The sequence below is a fragment of the Anopheles arabiensis genome, chromosome 2 (genome assembly GCF_016920715.1).
Source record: "Anopheles arabiensis isolate DONGOLA chromosome 2, AaraD3, whole genome shotgun sequence".
Classification (NCBI taxonomy): Eukaryota; Metazoa; Arthropoda; class Insecta; order Diptera; family Culicidae; genus Anopheles; species Anopheles arabiensis.
The window spans coordinates 732,127-748,611 of record NC_053517.1 but is presented as its reverse complement, the minus strand read 5'-3'; the positions used below and the strand labels follow the sequence as shown (position 1 = coordinate 748,611).

At 48.2% G+C, this 16,485-nt stretch overlaps 7 protein-coding genes across 11 annotated transcripts; 3 read left to right on the top strand and 4 right to left on the bottom strand.

Annotated features, from left to right (window-relative positions):
* Window positions 1–229: 229 nt before the first annotated feature.
* LOC120898202 lies at window positions 230–1,698 on the top strand. Its single transcript, XM_040303733.1, has 2 exons — window positions 230–404; window positions 514–1,698. The coding sequence occupies exons 1-2, from the start codon at window positions 356–358 to the stop codon at window positions 927–929; spliced, it is 465 nt and encodes a 154-aa protein (XP_040159667.1). The 5' UTR covers window positions 230–355; the 3' UTR covers window positions 930–1,698.
* On the bottom strand, window positions 930–3,851 carry LOC120898134. 2 transcript variants are annotated; one of them, XM_040303572.1, is made up of 6 exons: window positions 3,837–3,851; window positions 3,670–3,759; window positions 2,575–3,609; window positions 2,280–2,501; window positions 2,126–2,215; window positions 930–2,057 (listed from the first exon to the last, which is right to left on the bottom strand). In XM_040303572.1, exons 3-6 carry the CDS (start codon window positions 3,409–3,411, stop codon window positions 1,992–1,994), a joined length of 1,215 nt encoding a protein of 404 aa, XP_040159506.1. In that variant the 5' UTR covers window positions 3,412–3,609; window positions 3,670–3,759; window positions 3,837–3,851; the 3' UTR covers window positions 930–1,991. The 2 variants fall into 2 exon arrangements, with proteins under 2 accessions (XP_040159506.1, XP_040159513.1); XM_040303579.1 differs by having other exon boundaries at window positions 2,575–3,759.
* On the bottom strand, window positions 3,544–4,939 carry LOC120896294 (gustatory and pheromone receptor 32a-like). Its single transcript, XM_040300299.1, has 4 exons — window positions 4,142–4,939; window positions 3,837–4,064; window positions 3,670–3,759; window positions 3,544–3,609 (listed from the first exon to the last, which is right to left on the bottom strand). Exons 1-4 carry the CDS (start codon window positions 4,922–4,924, stop codon window positions 3,544–3,546), a joined length of 1,167 nt encoding a protein of 388 aa, XP_040156233.1. The 5' UTR covers window positions 4,925–4,939.
* Window positions 4,940–4,976: 37 nt separating this feature from the next.
* On the bottom strand, window positions 4,977–10,914 carry LOC120898143 (putative gustatory receptor 28a). The gene is made up of 5 exons (XM_040303594.1): window positions 10,892–10,914; window positions 5,606–6,492; window positions 5,324–5,542; window positions 5,164–5,253; window positions 4,977–5,092 (listed from the first exon to the last, which is right to left on the bottom strand). Exons 2-5 carry the CDS (start codon window positions 6,413–6,415, stop codon window positions 5,033–5,035), a joined length of 1,179 nt encoding a protein of 392 aa, XP_040159528.1. The 5' UTR covers window positions 6,416–6,492; window positions 10,892–10,914; the 3' UTR covers window positions 4,977–5,032.
* LOC120898123 (putative gustatory receptor 58a) lies at window positions 6,446–8,451 on the top strand. Of its 2 annotated transcripts, XM_040303558.1 has the most exons (4): window positions 6,446–7,524; window positions 7,605–7,754; window positions 7,823–7,981; window positions 8,051–8,451. In XM_040303558.1, the coding sequence occupies exons 1-4, from the start codon at window positions 6,691–6,693 to the stop codon at window positions 8,111–8,113; spliced, it is 1,206 nt and encodes a 401-aa protein (XP_040159492.1). In that variant the 5' UTR covers window positions 6,446–6,690; the 3' UTR covers window positions 8,114–8,451. The 2 variants fall into 2 exon arrangements, with proteins under 2 accessions (XP_040159492.1, XP_040159483.1); XM_040303549.1 differs by having other exon boundaries at window positions 7,823–8,114.
* On the top strand, window positions 8,480–11,875 carry LOC120896273 (putative gustatory receptor 28b). The gene is made up of 5 exons (XM_040300264.1): window positions 8,480–9,316; window positions 10,373–10,522; window positions 10,608–10,676; window positions 10,755–10,844; window positions 10,915–11,875. The coding sequence occupies exons 1-5, from the start codon at window positions 8,480–8,482 to the stop codon at window positions 10,975–10,977; spliced, it is 1,209 nt and encodes a 402-aa protein (XP_040156198.1). The 3' UTR covers window positions 10,978–11,875.
* Window positions 11,042–16,467, bottom strand: LOC120898104 (YLP motif-containing protein 1-like). Of its 3 annotated transcripts, XR_005738622.1 has the most exons (8): window positions 15,835–16,466; window positions 14,035–15,753; window positions 12,948–13,966; window positions 12,602–12,856; window positions 12,417–12,470; window positions 11,958–12,009; window positions 11,365–11,756; window positions 11,042–11,304 (listed from the first exon to the last, which is right to left on the bottom strand). XR_005738622.1 is itself a non-coding variant. In XM_040303492.1 (7 exons), the coding sequence occupies exons 1-7, from the start codon at window positions 16,223–16,225 to the stop codon at window positions 11,452–11,454; spliced, it is 3,795 nt and encodes a 1,264-aa protein (XP_040159426.1). In that variant the 5' UTR covers window positions 16,226–16,466; the 3' UTR covers window positions 11,042–11,451. The 3 variants fall into 3 exon arrangements, 2 of the variants coding, with proteins under 2 accessions (XP_040159426.1, XP_040159440.1); XM_040303492.1 differs by having other exon boundaries at window positions 11,042–11,756; XM_040303506.1 differs by lacking the exons at window positions 11,042–11,304; window positions 11,958–12,009 and having other exon boundaries at window positions 11,645–11,756; window positions 15,835–16,467.
* Window positions 16,468–16,485: the final 18 nt, after the last annotated feature.

Below are 16,485 nucleotides of genomic sequence, written 5' to 3'. Positions count from 1 at the left end.
TTATGGCTATATGTGATCAAAATTATTATCCAAATTTTGCAACATCTATTGCTGCTTCAAGAGTTTGTTGCCCCGTGAAAACACCTATACCTCTCGCTTCTGCACATCGCCGTTCAGTGGCAGGTGCGAGCGAGACTACCGTAGCTACCCAATCTATGACATCATTTCGTTGCGCTTGACTTCATCACAAGCCGACGCACAGTCATCGCGGCATACAAAAGTACGGACCGACGCTAGGTTGCCTATCAAACCGCTAACGCTATTTCTAGCCAGACTTTAGCCGCATCCAGTCATCTGTGCGTGTGCGTCTCTTTGTGTGCTGTTGTGTGCTGTGTAATTGAAAGCAATAATCAAGATGAAACTGTTCCTGCTGAGCGCCTTCTTCTTCCTGGCCAGCTTCCAGGGTAAGTTACTGAAAGTGTTTGCCAACACATATTAGGGGTGTGTGTGTTTGTGCGTGTGTGTGAGGGTAAATTGAACTGTACCGTAACCCTCATACGTTTTTCTTTGCAGCTGCTCAAGCCCTGCGTTGTATGCAGGGAACCGAGATCGTCCTGCCCTCGGATGACAGCGCCGAAAAGGACAAAGACAAGGTGCCCGAATTCACCGAATGTTCCATACTTACTACGGGCGCGTCGGCCGCCTCCCTGCTGGTGCTGAAGCCCAACACGGCCACCCTGCCCTCCACCGACTACAAGTGCTATCACCTGCGCATTGAGGAGTCCGAATCGAAGAAGGCGACGATTGTGAAGGGCTGCATCTACAAGGCGCAGAATGTGTGCGACGGCAAGTTCAAGGTGGACACGGTCCGCGAGGTGTTCTGCAGCCAGTGCGACCAGGATGAGTGTAATTCGGCCCACCGGTTCGCTTCCAACTGGAAGATCCTCAGCCTCACCCTCTTCACCATCCTGTGCCTGTTCATGAAGTAATCCGCCAGTCCACCAATACAAGCCCATTTTAGTAGGGGGATGGGGAGTAGTCTCCGGCTTCCAAAAGCACCCCTTCCATTTACGCCAAAATCGAACCGAAAATTTTACATATTTCTCCATTAGTGTGTAAGCTTACTACTACTACTACTACCGTCACGCGTACGGCAGAAGAAAAAAACCCGTTCTGTGTGTAGCTGGATGGGGCTCTTCTTCGTCTCCAACACTTTCTCAGGATAACACGCATGCCTTCCGTGAGCGTTCAGTTAGTGTGTGTTTGTGCGTACGCCGAAGGACGCTGAGAACCAACTAACTGTTCCCAGGACACAGCAACTATGTAGATTGGTGATGATAGAGAACCAACACCCGCGGCCGGGATAAATGCCTTACAGTGGAGATGAACGAAAACGATCTGAATTCCTAAATCTCAAGCGCTTTCTTCAGTAGAGTAGAACGTTCGAATTCGTTACCGTTCAGGTAATTCGGTAGCGCGTGTGTGTGTGTGTGTTTTTGCAGCATATTTTCTGGTAGAGTGTTTTAAAACATGTTGCAATCTTTATACAAACATTCTCATTCATACATACAGCGACTCCTGTTTACAAGGGGCTGCTGTTGTTTCGAGTGCAGTAGTGCTTGAAATGCTTGAAAAATTGTGTTATTGGCGCCTGCTTATTTGCGGTTATCTCGTTTTTTTCTCATATACACTTGCATTACCCAAAGCATCGTAGAGCGTGATCAAAGAAACAATAAAATCACAACTTTGCTATCATTAGCATGCCACCCGCGTCTGTCTGCTAAATGGGTACGCGTGTGTGAGTGTGGAACCACTGTCGAGGGCGTGGGGAAGCCGGCCATGACATCATCCGAAACAAACAAACGCGCATGATTTTGCGTCCATGCCCGTTGATAATGGTCGTTAAGGGGCAGCAGTGCGGTCCGTGTAAGAAAGTGTTTTGCTATTCGCTTCCCTTTTCCTTCCGTTTGCGATTTTTTTGCGTTCATGCGCATCTGTAACGGCGTGCTGTCGTCGGTGACTAATGGATTTCCATGGTGCGGCCCTTCGCCCTACCCATACTGCTGCATGTGGAACTGTACCAGTATGATCACGTAACTCGTCACGGTAGCTATCGTCTAGAAAAGCAAGCATCATGCGTCAACAACAATATTCCTTCGCCATTTCAATCCCGGCGGCGTCTTACCCCAAACAGTAGAGCTCGATTAATGTCATACAGTCCGTAGTTCCGGACATCGTAGTCCCGCTGCATGTAGTCCAGCGTTATAAGGTCGAGCTGTAAAGATCGATTTAGCGTTCGTTTGCATTTACGTACACCCGGTGCATTAGCAACAACTTACCATACGCTCCATTCGACGTCCCCTGGAGCGGTGATTTATGGCGCCCAGAATGGACAGCATTTTCTTCGATCGTTCCGTATACTGCGACGGTATCGACATCATGTAGTACAGCTGTACCGCCAGATAGAGGAAAAATGTCACCGAGTTGAAGTACTTCGTAACGTCCTCTACACCAAACCCGCGCCTCACTTCCAGCATCGTTGAGGTGTACATGTAATAAACCTGCGGATGAATCGAATACTGCTCGTTGAAAGATTCTTAGCCTCCTGCTAGCATTTCTACGCTTCTCGCTTACCGACACCACGATCATGTAGAAGTACCAACCGTTGAGAAGCAGCACCGGCAGATCCATGATCGCCATAAACTGTTTCTCCAGCTGTGCGTTTTCACAGTGCACCATGTACACCTCGCGTATCGTTGATGGCTTTTCTTCCCCCGACCGATCGACCAAGCTCGTCAGCTTACAGTTGATCGATCCTTGAATGAAGCTCACGATCATCAGCCCCACCAAGTATAGGTTTACCAGCGCCGTGAAAACGTACCGAAACACGGAAAAGGTTACACCCACCACCACTTCCGCTCCGGTGGGAACTTCATCCTGCGTAACGTAGTACATGATCAGCGAAAAGAGCAACAGTGCCATATCGATCGCAAGAACTTTGCAAAGAAGCAGTTTGCCGTACTCCCGGCTCAAGACACGACAGTTCCACTGCTGCAGGATGGTATTGCGTATCGCGAACAATGCATTCAGCGTTGAGGCGAGACCCTGCGCTTTGCTTAACATCCTCACATTGACCACGATCATGAACAGATAGATAAAGCTTAGCTGCGCCGCGTTCAGCATGCTCACCAGGTAAACGTTTGACTTCCGTTCGTGCTCGTAAACGAGATACATTAGGACAGGACTAAGGATGGCATACACCACGGTTATTCCGATGCAGTACAGCGCACGTTTGCGGCTGGCGAAGAATCGTCCCGGTCCGACGGCATCAAATCGCAATGGAAATGTACCGCATGCTAGTAGAAAGGACCACACATACCTTTCCAACCGTTCGGACCACTTGCTCACGTTCATTGTAACACTCAATGTGGCATCCCGCGATGGGACACACGATTTGTGGGTATAGTCCATTGCTTGATTATTTATTTAGATGTTATTTCTGTGCACGGTCTATTTATGCTTGATACTCCATATTCCATGTTTAATGCTTCCTTTGCGCGAATTGGTAGTAATTATGTATGATATTCTACGCCCCGATGACTCTTATTCATACGCCTGAATGTGAAACTGAATGAGGATGATCAAGTAGCTTGTCATCGTTGCTATCATCTGTAACGACAACAGAGCGTGCTGTGACAACGTGGTTTTATGACAGCTGCTCTGCCTTACCCCGAATAGAAGGGCCCGATTCATGGCATACATTCCGTAGTTGCTGATTGCATTATTCCGCTGCATACAGTCCACCATTAGCACCTCGATCTGAAACGACGAAACAAAAGCAATCAATCACCAATAGTAGTCCTCTAATTTGCAACAACCCCTCCCTCCCTCCCTACCAGACGCTCCTGACCCGGTCGATGATGGTACTGGTTGACGCTGACGTAGTTTAATAGGCGCATCATTTTCTTTGCATGATCCGTATACACCGAAGGAATCAACACGAGCAGATACAGCTGTACGCACTGGTACAGGAAGAAAACTAACGGGTTGATGTATGCTTTAAACTCGTCCGCTCTCACGCCGCGGAAGGAGGCTTCCAAGGCGTACACGTACATGTAGTAGACCTGCGGGAACAAGACGAAGACACGTGACACACATCACTCACATTCCGTTGCCGACCGGTGAGGCAGGGCGGTCTTACCGAGTAGACGATCATGAAAAAGTACCACCCAGTAAGCATCAGGGTGGGAAAGTTGAGCGTTTCCATAAATTGCTTCACCATGTCCTCGTTTTTGCAGTGCAGCATGTACAGTTGCAGCACCGATGGCTGCCGGCCGGCCGCCGATCCTTGCCGTGAACGGGCTAATTGTTTCAGGCCGATGTTCACCATTCCCTGCATCACGGCGCCGATCAGCACCCCAACTAGGATGAAGTTCTCGATCACCGCAATAAAGTACATCATGGCGTAAAACGTTAGCCAACTCGCGAGCCCCACGCTGTCCACCCGCCCCGTGTACGTGCTGTCCTCGAACGTGTACAACGCCAGCAGCTGCATCAGGATGTCCACGGCCGTAACTTTAACCAAAAACAACGTGTACAGCCTAAACTCCAGCATCGAGCGGGCGACCATACGCTCCAGCACGTGCTTCAGCTGAAACATTTCATTCAGCAGCACGTGCAGACATGCTTTCTTTCTGATGAATATTATTTGCACAATCAGTATGAAGAAATACACGAAAGCGAACTGGAATGCGCTTAGCGCGTTTGTTATTTGGTTTTCCCCGCTTATGTTCATTACGTACAGCTCGACACAGACGATCGGTCCGACGATGGCATACAGCACCAGCAGCACGGTGGATAGGATCACATCTTTCGTTCGATTTCGAAACCGTTCACGATGACGGTCGAAACTGAGCGGCAAAATGGCGAACAGAAACTTCAGCACAACGCTCTGCAGAACGATCAACCAGCGTCGGACCTGCATCGTACAGCAACTGAAGCGACGGACGGACAAACGGACCGGGGAAACAGCCCCCACACACACACAACCGCCACTATTAGCAAATGGACATGAATATCTTATGTTTGCCGCTCATTCCTGCAGGTAGTATTGTACTAAAATAATCATGTAGCTGGTAGTACTAGCAACGATCTGTAAAGACACAGGCCTTCACGCTTTACCGACATCCATTGCCCACGGCACTGAAGCTTAGGCATACTTACACCAAACAGCATCGTGTTGTCGATGGTAAACAGTCCTTTGATGCGTATTGCATAGTCTCGGTTTAAGTACTCGATCGTCAGTAGCTCGATCTGTAGGAATGTAGGAAAACAAGCTTCATTACCAAGAGAGACAGTCGATTGAGGAACAGAATTGCTCTACCGCACGATCGCCCGGTACATCCGTAATTCGGCCAGTGTACATGCTGAGACACGGTATGATTTGACGCGCATGCCGACTAAACGTAGCCGAGCTCGACACCATAAAGTACACCTGTCCCACTTCACTTATAAAGAACGCCAGTGGGTTGATTATATTGCGCAGTGCATCCGTCGAGCCAGCTTCCAGATCCTGCACAAGGCTGGTGTAGGTGTAGAAAATCTGTACAGAACGGTAGAGAGTCGTTAGAGGAGTGACAGAGGAGTGCAAACAGCACCGACTTACCGAGAATACGATGATGAAAAAGTACCACGCGCTTAACAGCAGTATCGGTATGCTGATGAGCTCGACGATACTCTGCACAACGAGCGACGCCTCCGTGTGCATCAGATACAGCCGAACGATCTCATTCGGAGCCTTCGAACCGTACACTAGATCGTTACAGTGTGCATTGATTCGTGCGTAGATGTTAATGCCACTGTACAGCACAAACATAAGCAAATTAACGGCAACGTTCATGCTGCTGACTTGCAGCAGATTGCAAACTCCTAAAATCGAATAAATCACCGATTGTTTCAGCTCTATAAATGTGCGAAAGAACGATGCACTTAGCACCATCATGCCGAGATCGAATACGATCAGTTTCGTGAGCAGGCTTCGTGCCAAACCCTGCTGAAAGGTAGTAGCCTTCGTGGATCCTTGCAGTACCTGCTCTCGCAGCACCAGCAGCGCGTTTAGCAGCTGGCACAGTCTTTCACGGTTCGATAGTGTTTTCAACCGTGACGTTAGTATTACGACGTACATGCAGACAAACTGCACCACAATCATGTATTGGTTGAGCTGTGAATCGGGATGCAATATTCTCGTTACTGAGATCCAATACAACCACGGTCCCAGCATGGCGTACAGCACTGTTCCCACAATGCAGCCCCTGTAGTGGAAAGTGCTCTGTACAAAGCGATTCGTCGAAACGACGTACTGAAACGGCAACACTCCGCCCACCATCAGCAACCGGATACAAAACCGTTCCCCAATGGTCAGCACACCTTTCCGCGCCATGGTTGTGTTCGCAGCGTATCCGGAATCGCGAATCATGTTACAAAACGATCACGCCCTACAATGTACTCGATTCCTTGATTCGTTCACCACAAAGCACTTTGCTAAATTGTTTGCTAAAGGAAAAGGGCAAATGGGGGGAAAGTTCAATAATTAATGCAGTTCGTACCATACAGTTGAGTAATATGATTGTCACAATTTGCAATGAGCATTTGTGGCATAATTTATCACCAGGACAGATGGCCACCAGTGCAGTGGCGCAAGTGAGCCGTAGTACACTCGTACACTTACAGCCACCGTTGCTGTGTTAGAGCATGATGGTTCGGTACGGTTTGAGAGCGCTTTACTACTTTCATTCGATTCTTGGACTTGTCCCGTACGAACTCAACAGCCAAAATGGACTGCGGCGCAGCAAATGCAAACGGCGATGGACGCTCACGATCGGATGTACTACGGTGGTTTTGGTTTGCTTCAGCTTCTGTGCCGTTTGGCTGCAGGATACCTTATCTTTCGCTACCTTTGTCGATGCCCTGCTGATTCGTTCGCTGGTGCTGGTGGAGTTTACCATCCGCTACGGTACCGTGGTCCTGTGCTTCTATCAGCTACTCAGACACGAGGTTAGCTTGCACCGCTACGTGCAACGGTTCGTCGTGATCGGCAAGAGTGTCGTCGTGCGGTGCAACAGTCGATCGTACGCCAGTGTACAGCGCATGGTGTACGCCCTTGTGGCCAAGATGCTCATTGCAGACGTTGGCCTGTGCACACTGTTCGCGATGAATAGTGGAATTAAAGGCCACGAAACTAGTGCACACGTGTATCGCACCGTTAACATCTACGTCGTTATGATGAGCTCACAGTTCACGAACCTGCTGCTGCTGATGCTTCTGTTTGGGTCCTACGTTTATGGGCAAATTAACAAACAGTTAGATCAAACCGTCCACCGGTTAGCTAGTTTCGAGACGCAACAATCGTACTGGAGTAGAAGAAGGGTCAGAGTGCAGCAGATTTGCTGTGACGCTAGCGACACGATTGATCGTCTCTGTACACTTCATCAGGAGCTAACCGAGATCGTTCGGTCAATTGTTTCGATATTTCAGCTTCCAGTTATGCTCATGAATCTAAACCAATTCATTGTAATCGTCTCGAGGGTAAGTTACAGCCATCGTCATTAATTCTGTGGCAAGTACAATAATTCACTCACTTCTATTATGCGCGCTCGTTCGTCAAGATATACTTCGTATACATCTTAGGTGCGCAAGTGAACCATCGTAGTGATTACATGTCCTACCATCGCTTTTTCAACTCTATCCTGTACATTTGTTTCGAAGCGGTTCAATGTTTCTTGCTCGCGTTAGGATCATCCGTAATAGCACAAGAGGTAATGGTGCCGAATGCAAGCGAAACGAAACTCAGATACTAACACCAAAGACGATGTGTCGCTTCTAGGCTCGTAGACCCGGTACTACAATGAACGTATTTGTCAACGCTTGGCTAGACACACGCACGGAGCGCAGCATCGAGCTGTTCACACTTGCCGTATTGGCCACCGATGCCAGAATCAAGATCGGTGGCATGTACGTACTTAATATGGCGTTCGTCTTCTCGGTATGTAGCGACAGCGAAAAGTGGTGTAATTTTTACGAGCAAACCGACTTCATTTTCAATTCGTTCCAGCTGGCCACAACAGTAAACATGTATCTGATCGTATTGGTACAGTTCCAGCTGAATATCGATTAGTTGCGCCCTTTCTGAAACTCTTAGTAAATAAAGGATTCTAATTCTCAGTGCAAATTGTGCGAATTGATCCCTCCTAACTGCTCACATTAGCCCCACCGAATGTACTGATCCTCTAAGCATGCACCAAGATACTCGCTTACTACTGTGCTACTCCTGAAACACAAGCAACTGATAGTAATTGACACTGGAACAACCTACAAAACGAACATGGCATTAATCATGCAAAACTCTTCCCGTATGATGAGTTTTATTAATTATCCGAGGTCCATTTTCAATCAACTTAATCACTCTCGAACTCAATGCGATAGCGCTGCTGCCGACCGTGCCTCATCCATGCTCGGTAGGGCATTAGTATGGTGGTTCACAATGTCGCACGATGTCGCCATTACGAAAGCGGTGCTGGTGCTTATCAAGTGCTTTGGGCAGTTGTATGGGATTTTACCACTCTCGTCCAACGCGTTTACGTTCGAACGATCCCGCCCGGTGCTCTGGTACAGTCGAACGATCGCGCTGCTGCTGATGGTGATCTATCCTTGCGCCTATATCGTACTGCTCACGGATCACGAATTTCCGATCCTTGCGCTCAGCTACTATATCATTATGCTTCAGTTCACGCTCAACTACATTATCGTGGGTGTGCTGTATCTGCACGTCCTGTTCGATCCTACGTCACTGTTGCACGTGCTCAATGAGCTGATCGAACGGACGCGTGCTCTGCTCCGGCACATCGACCCACCGGCCGGAGAGTCCCCGGTGGGGCGTCGGCTTTTTTTCAAAACCGTCGCAATTGATTTGCTGCAATCCTTCACGTGGTATGGAACATTTCTCTGGCTGCAGCGCAAGTTCGGTGCCACCTACATACTCGCCTTTTGGTTAAATTCGATCGCCGTGATGCAGATTGTAGCCGCGCTTAACATACTCCTAGCGACCCTCCTCTGGGGAGCGTTTCTCTATCGGCTGATCAACGAACGGGTACGAACCGTCATCGGCAGTCTGCTGCAGCTGGATGACACCGACCGACAGGTCCGAGACAGTGCCACCGGCCGCGAAAGGCGATTCATTTGCAATCACATCTACTTGCAACTCACCATTCTGCGCACTCATCACAGTGCGCTTACCAAGTGTATTCAAAACATTGTCGAGTTCTACAACACGCCACTAGCACTAATAATGCTGTATCAATTTTTGATTATTATTTCTGAGGTAAGCAGAAGCGCGCCTATTTCCACTTCCGGTTTACTTATTCATCCTTCGGCTGTAACTCGGCTAGCGAATAATTCATTGCGGGGAAATGCAACGCTCACGACCAGTCACCCAAACGCACGCCTTCGGAACGGTTCACCATGTTGTACGGATACTTAACGCTGCTTGTACTACGCCTTCATTTCCACACCGCACAGTGCATTGGATTCGTACCGCTACATTTCAATAAGCAATTGCAAACATTTCAAATCAGCAGATGGCTTACCGTATGGTCACATGCACTTGCTCTAACGCTGCTCTGTGTCTATCCGTATGTGTACGTTATCCTGTTAACGGGTATTCGCTATCCAAAGCTTACACTCGTCAACTATCTCGTGTGGATGCAGTGTTCCCTTCACTATGTGAATCTTGCACTCATTTACTACCATCTGCTGCCGGCCAGACCAGTGATTCGTGACATTTTTAACGGCTTCGTGCAACTCTTCCGCACCCTCAACGGTGCCGGCTGCCATCAGTGGAAAGGGAAGAGCACGAAAAAGAACGTCCTCAAACTTGCGCTCAAAATGACGCTTTGCGATACGCTCTTGTGTGGGCTTTTTGTATTATATTTTGGGCAGTTTTTCATACACGACGGCGACATCCAATCACAAATACTCTGGACGCTGAACATATTCTCGGTGTGGCAGAGTGCAATCTTTACGAACTTGATCGTAGTTACGCTGATCATTGGTGTACATTTTTTGGAAATTCTAAACCATCGCTTAACGCTGTACATTCGGCAAATACGTGCCCCTGATTCCCACCAGAAACAGCTGCTTCGCCAAATATCAACGTACGAAGCGTTAAAATCCGTCCAACAGAATCATCACCTAGTCAGTAGCAATGTCAAATCGTTCATCCATCTGTTGAGGCTACCGATGGCGTGCCTATTGCTCGTTCAATTTGCTTTAATTGTATCGGAAGTATGCATTGGATCAGCATTCGAGGCAGCGGTCAACGGACACTGTATCTAATAAGCTTCTTGTGATATCGTTTCTTTACAATGCACCAACACAGATATTCTACGCGTATACGTCGATCGTGCAGGACATCAAAAATGACGTCGATGTGCCTCTGGGAACGTACATGAGCTCTATACTGTTTGCCGTGTTTGAAGCTATCCAATTTTACTACATCGTATCAGCCAGTTCTGAAATTACCGAAGAGGTTCGTCCATAAGCCGATAAGCAAGTATTGGCGCCGCTCTGCAAGACGCTACTGTAGTACTGGCTTCTGTTTTTTTGCTTTCCAGGCAGAAAAAACCGGCGTGCTGCTGAACGAGTTTCTACCAACCGATCCAAACCCAAGAGTGGAACGATGCGTGAGTATTTTTAAGCACAAATCTATCTATAACCATTGCTGTACCAAATGAGCCGTCTGTGCGTGCGGTTTCTTTTAGATTGAATCGTTCGCTATCGAACTGTTACACGAAGACTTCAAAATCAATAACTGTGGCATGTACGATGTTGACTACACGTTGATGTTTTCGGTTAGTATCGACCCAACGACCCCCTAGAAGTGCACCGGTTTACTTACGATTAGTTTGACCCATCTTCCAGATGATCGCGACGATAACTAGCTACCTTATCATGTTGGTACAGTTCCAGCTGGCCGAGATTTGAGGCCGTTGCACCATTCCCGCGGTTTCGGACATGTTTCACCGACAAAAGCTTCGTGTGCGTTCTATTATTATGTAGCCAAGTTCTTCTGTTCTGTTTATTGCGCAGTTGCAATTCACCAATTGAGCTATAAATTGTGATGAAAATCAGATCGTTATTTCTATTGAACGCTCTCGCGCGTAGCATACCGTACATAACTGCCAATAAAACACGATTTGTCTTACTAATTGCTGAAGTTCCAACACCGTCGTTGTTCGGTGTATGAAAACCGAAAAATACACACACACAAACATACAAAACATATTATGCGACACACCTTGCTCGACACACCTGCAATAATGATCGATTAGTATGCGTGTGCACAATGTTTCCTAGTTTCCTTCCACTCACATTCAACGGGGAAATCCCAAATCAGTCCATTGAAGCTGACCCTACATCTCACTTACTACATTCAGCGTAACTGAAACGTCCGTCCTCCTAGGACTGTTTCTTCACCCTCTCGATGTACTTCGTTTGCGTAAGCGCGCTGGATCCTTCGGACGGGTCCATCATGCGCCTCCAGTCCGTGACGCCGACCACGAATCCTAGCTGACGCATCTTTTCCTGCGCTTTGCGCTCCTCGACATCGGCCCATCGTACGCGTTTCTTCTTCCCGCCGGACTTTGAGAAGCCGTCCTGGCATTCGTCCTCCTGCTGCTCGTCGGCATTCCCGTCGTCCAGCTGCAGATAGTCCTCCAGTGTGGGTGGTCGCTTCAAGGGTTTGCTGGTACCATCCAGCCTCGCTAAACAAAACAAAGAGCAAAACCATTCAAAGCAAAACAAAAGCACACATTAATGAACTCGTTTACGCAAGGAACTAACGCAACCAATGCTAATATTTCGAGGACAGGAAAAAAAACAATAGTACGCGTATCAAATTATTCGTTTAAAGGCAAACATCGATTAGCGTTAAATACAATAAATAGTAAACAATTAATACCAACCTAAATTCTGCTCACTGGCGTCGTGGTCCCATTTACTCGCAAACAAGTCACACTATATGCACGCGATATATTTACCAAGTAACAATTGTTAAGAAAAAATCGTATCATTAAGACGCAATACGATGTCCTAACTCACCCACATTCACTTACTATTAAAAAATGGCAAAGTTGTGATAGTAATAATAATACACCTCTCACGAGAGAAGGTGAAAAAAGGCAAAATGCTACATCTACTGTCAAGCGCATCGTTAAAGATCAATCTTATCAATCAATATGCTATTCCCAGAGTTTGCTCACAAAATGGCAGCTCATTGTGGAATTCAGTAAACGAAATATTGTGACTTCATTGGATTGGCATTGGATAGCGCAATAGGGGGGAAATCCTAAAATCCTTCACATCTGTTGGTTTATCACTTCCAACCATCAATCAATGCCGTCGAGAATTAATCAATATCTCACCTCAGCAGTACCATCCGCAAAGCTGTCGTTACTGTCGTCGTGTGATGTACTGATCTACAAGCGTTTGAAAAGAAACGTAAACCATTAAACGGAATTAAAACAATGGCATTATTCGCTTGTCACACAAACGTTCACAACAACATCATTACAGAGGTAACGATCGAATTAAGCTACTGTTTTCCTACTTGTTCCAACAGGCCCTGGTCGTCTGCTCCGTACGGCTCCTCCTCATCGGCCCCGACTAGTTCCATATCGGCCACCATCGTGTCCGTTTCTTCCTGTAGCTCCGGTTCCAGCAGAGAGTTGAAATTTATTTGCACGTGATCGTCCGGAGCCATGGCCCAATTGTCGGCGTACGCTTGAATCTCCGCCTCCGTTCGATTGTGAATATTTTGCCGGGCACAATCTTCGACATCCGTTTGCATCGTGCACGTGTACACCTAAGAAATGGTACAACAGTGTTAAGAAGCAGAGCGCAAAGCGATACAGAAACTCGTTCACCACCCAACCAACGTGCAACAACAACCTTACCTTAAAACCGTTACTTCGCGCGTAATTGTGAAATTCACAGTAAGTTTCCAGCCGATGATTGCAACAATCGACAATCACAAAATCGAACAATCGCTCCGAAATCGTACGCTTGAATGCTTTCAGCAGATTCTGCACATACACATCCTCCATTTCCGCATCAAACTCGTACATCGATCTAGTAAGCTTTGTGATCCTTCCCGTCACGGGATCTTTCTCCTCCTCCTCTTTATCGACCAGAAAATAGTCGTCGAGGCTTAGCACCCGTGGAGATTGGCCAAACGATTGCTCCTTATTTTTTATCAGACGCGCTAGATGCGATTTCCCGCTTCCCGGTAGGCCACGTATCAAAAAGCATATTCGCAGTGGTCGCTGATAGCGCCCCGGTGGCAGTAGCAGATCCTCAATATCGATCATCTGTATTGGGGAAAGATTTTGCGAGGACAGTGATGACACTGGAGATTCTGGACGATCGTCCACGAGCTCTTGTTTGATGGCTGGTTTCACACATTCGTCATTGCTTTGATATGCAAAACCATCATCACCATCTGGCAAGCCGTCTTCATCTGAGCTCAAATCCTCCAAATGCATCTCCGGCTCCTGTTTACACACCATAGGGCTGGGCATTGGCTCAGATTGTGCTGGTCTGGCTGGTTGCTGCTGCTGATCCAGCTGTTGCTGCTGCTCCTGCTGCTGCTGCTGCTGTTGCAATTGCTTCAATTTTTGCTTGCGAATGGACGACGGACGCTTACCACGCTTTGTGCTAAGGCAGTTAGGCCTGTTATCGTTCATCAGAAGAAATTTGCTTGGGTAGTTGGGATTGCTTTCCTCAGGATTGGGATTCAGGTGCATTTGAGCCAATCGCTCCAAACCCGTCACTGATCGATCTTGCGCAGCAGACTGATTAGATAGCGGCCATTGTTGATTCTGCTGCAAAGGAGCAGTCGTCGGTGGTGCATTTGCCACGCGCGAATGGTTGTAATCAAAGCGTTGCGTATTAGTGCCGAATCCATTTTCGTTCGCTGAAAATTAAAATAAAAAGCGCTTGAGTTCATTGTAGAGTCATAAGATGAAGCAAAAGCAAACATACCTCCTCCCCGAGCGTTATTATTCATTCCACGGAATTCGTCCCGCCTACTGTTGCTGTTCAGTCTATTGTTGTTTGCAGTGTACTGGTTCACGCCACGGTGTCCGTAGTCTATGACACGCCCTGTCGGCAATTGTTGACTAGCAACCGGTCTTGTATTCCTACAGTTGGAATAATCAAACACCTGCTGCGGTTGAAAGTAGTCATCGACAGGTTCACTTTTTATCGGCGTCTTAACCGGTGGCAAGGGTTTGGGCATTGCAACGGGCACCCGGTTCACCTCGTCGGGCGGCGGCTCTAACAACATACCGGCGCGTAATTTGGACGTTTTCAACACTTGAATCGCTAGCAGCATCTTATTTTTACGCTCATCGAAGCTTTGCACATGTTCGTATCGATCGTAAATTTCCTGGTACTCTTCCTCCGTCATCCACTGCGGTTTTGGCACAGCCACGGGACGACCCAGTTCCGGATCGATCTCGTACTCTGGATGATTGGCTGCGAACGTTGGTGGCGGTCTATCGAAACGTGGTATTTTGGGCAACGGTGACCCATCGCCTGAATAACCATCATTGAACGATCCGTTCTCAGACGTGGCGTCCGAATTTCTGCTCGACCGATCACGCTGTGGTCTATTGTTGTTGCCAGGAGGAAGTAGCATAGGAGGCGGTCTGCTAAGATCAACGTCTACTAGTGGCGGAGGCACATACGGATTAAAACCCTGCGGCCTGTTACGAAAGCCGGCTGTGGGGCATTCCTCTGTCGTGCCACCACCACCAGACTGCATTGTCGATGGCGGTTGTTCCTTTGAACCGTTAAATCTAGACGCGTTTGGATGTGGTTCATTTCGGTCAACCATACCATTAGCTGGCCGTTCGTTGGGCATTAAGGGCTCCAACGTAGCTGGGTTAGTGTTGCTTGTTAGCTGAGCTAAAGCGGCAACTAGAGGATTTGGCGCATTTGCTCCACTGGCACTGCCGCCTGCACCATTTGCTGAAATTGTTTTTCCCACTAGTTGCAACAGAGCGTTCACGTTTGGATCGTTCAGTAGCGTGCTGATCATGTTGTCCGGGCTAGGTTTGGTCTCCTTGGGCTTTGGCTCCTTGGACTCTTCCTCTTCGTTTGACAGATCAATCACATTTTCATCCAACTTTGCCTTTTTGGGTACAGGTTGAGGTGTCTCGTCGATCAGATCCAGACCGGGTATACCGCCATCGCGACCGGCCTTGCTAGGACTGCTGAACAAATTGTGTAGATGCATACTGTTGGCCGCATCGCTTCCAGCATGATGAGTATTTTCTTCAGCCATGCCACCAGTGCTTGCTGGCGTAGTATTGGAACTACAGTTAGTAGGTTCCTGTCCAGGTGGCCTTGGTGGTTGTGATGGCTGGGGGGGTTCCGAGGGAGGTTGCGGAGGTGGTTGTGCAGGTTGCGGTGGTGGCGGGGGTGGTTTCTGTAGCGAGATTGACAAAGCCGAGCTATGGGGAGGCTGGGACGCGGCACTATGCGCCCTCTTTCTCCGTCGCAGTTGTTCGCGATGATCAAGCAACTTCTTACGCTGCTCTTCATACTTTTGCTCGTACTCGCGATACGCTGCCTTGTCCGGGTGATTAATATTCGTCCTTTTCCACGTTTCAAACTCTTGCTCCCATTTGCGAAACTGCTCATCGAAGGCGATCTCCTCGGGACTTTTCTCTTCCGGAGGCGGTGGTTTCTCGGTAACTGTGACGAGTGGACAAAAAGAAAGAAAAATGTTAATGCTAGGTATGGGGCGGGGGACAAAATAAACGTTCGGTGCATTACTTCTACCCATCCGCAATTCATCCGGATGTGGTTCCGAGGGCGGTGGGGGAGCAACCATGCTCATAGAACCAAAGGCTGGTCCTACCGGCAGCGGAGCCACGACGTAAGGGTTAGCTAACACGTTCGGCACACTTTGCGGCATCGGAGCGGCCACAGGCGGCAACGCATTGCCCGTCTGCTGTGCGTATTTTTCGCCGTACATTGCATACCACTGGGCGTACTGCTGCTGGTACTGCTGCCATTGCCATTGATTGTACTGATCGGTATTGACCGCTCCGTAGCCCGGTAGCGGCACAGCTGGGGGCATTGTATGGGTCGTGGGCAACGGCGGGGGATACTGCGGATTCATGGCCGGCGGTGGCATTGCCGACCAATTGTTTTGCCAAGACATGATGCTTTTCTGTGTGTTCCTTCCAGAATTTACATGACCCTATGACTGCCCGGAAGACACCACCACCACTGCGCTTGGCTGGATAACGATCAGAGTGGAACGGTTACTGTAGCACTCGAGTATTTTTCACTAACTTTACAAGGAACAGCGTTTCTTTCTCAAACAACGGGGCATAACACGATTCTTTATCAAAAAGTTATCTTCATTTTGTCCACTTTGTTTTGAGGCAAATTTTCATTCTAAACCAGCTTTTGACAACT

Excerpts from the sequence above, each read along its gene's own strand:
- LOC120898202 (XM_040303733.1), top strand. The coding sequence starts at position 356 with ATGAAACTGTTCCTGCTGAGCGCCTTCTTCTTCCTGGCCAGCTTCCAG. Across the intron at positions 405-513 it reads CTTCCTGGCCAGCTTCCAGG|CTGCTCAAGCCCTGCGTTGT; the intron begins GTAAGTTACTGA and ends TTTTCTTTGCAG.
- LOC120898134 (XM_040303579.1), bottom strand. The coding sequence starts at position 3,411 with ATGGACTATACCCACAAATCGTGTGTCCCATCGCGGGATGCCACATTG. Across the intron at positions 2,502-2,574 it reads TCTACATGATCGTGGTGTCG|GTTTATTACATGTACACCTC; the intron begins GTAAGCGAGAAG and ends ATTCATCCGCAG. Across the intron at positions 2,058-2,125 it reads ATCGAGCTCTACTGTTTGGG|ACGATAGCTACCGTGACGAG; the intron begins GTAAGACGCCGC and ends TTGCTTTTCTAG.
- LOC120896294 (XM_040300299.1), bottom strand. The coding sequence starts at position 4,924 with ATGCAGGTCCGACGCTGGTTGATCGTTCTGCAGAGCGTTGTGCTGAAG. Across the intron at positions 3,760-3,836 it reads GACCGGGTCAGGAGCGTCTG|ATCGAGGTGCTAATGGTGGA; the intron begins GTAGGGAGGGAG and ends TCGTCGTTTCAG. Across the intron at positions 3,610-3,669 it reads ATCGGGCCCTTCTATTCGGG|ATGATAGCAACGATGACAAG; the intron begins GTAAGGCAGAGC and ends TTGTCGTTACAG.
- LOC120898143 (XM_040303594.1), bottom strand. The coding sequence starts at position 6,415 with ATGATTCGCGATTCCGGATACGCTGCGAACACAACCATGGCGCGGAAA. Across the intron at positions 5,254-5,323 it reads ATGTACCGGGCGATCGTGCG|ATCGAGCTACTGACGATCGA; the intron begins GTAGAGCAATTC and ends ACATTCCTACAG. Across the intron at positions 5,093-5,163 it reads ACAACACGATGCTGTTTGGT|ATCGTTGCTAGTACTACCAG; the intron begins GTAAGTATGCCT and ends GTGTCTTTACAG.
- LOC120898123 (XM_040303549.1), top strand. The coding sequence starts at position 6,691 with ATGATGGTTCGGTACGGTTTGAGAGCGCTTTACTACTTTCATTCGATT. Across the intron at positions 7,525-7,604 it reads TCATTGTAATCGTCTCGAGG|ATATACTTCGTATACATCTT; the intron begins GTAAGTTACAGC and ends TCGTTCGTCAAG. Across the intron at positions 7,755-7,822 it reads CATCCGTAATAGCACAAGAG|GCTCGTAGACCCGGTACTAC; the intron begins GTAATGGTGCCG and ends TGTCGCTTCTAG.
- LOC120896273 (XM_040300264.1), top strand. The coding sequence starts at position 8,480 with ATGTCGCACGATGTCGCCATTACGAAAGCGGTGCTGGTGCTTATCAAG. Across the intron at positions 10,523-10,607 it reads GTTCTGAAATTACCGAAGAG|GCAGAAAAAACCGGCGTGCT; the intron begins GTTCGTCCATAA and ends TTTGCTTTCCAG. Across the intron at positions 10,677-10,754 it reads ACCCAAGAGTGGAACGATGC|ATTGAATCGTTCGCTATCGA; the intron begins GTGAGTATTTTT and ends GGTTTCTTTTAG.
- LOC120898104 (XM_040303492.1), bottom strand. The coding sequence starts at position 16,225 with ATGTCTTGGCAAAACAATTGGTCGGCAATGCCACCGCCGGCCATGAAT. Across the intron at positions 13,967-14,034 it reads TAATAACGCTCGGGGAGGAG|CGAACGAAAATGGATTCGGC; the intron begins GTATGTTTGCTT and ends TTTAATTTTCAG. Across the intron at positions 12,857-12,947 it reads CGCGAAGTAACGGTTTTAAG|GTGTACACGTGCACGATGCA; the intron begins GTAAGGTTGTTG and ends ACCATTTCTTAG.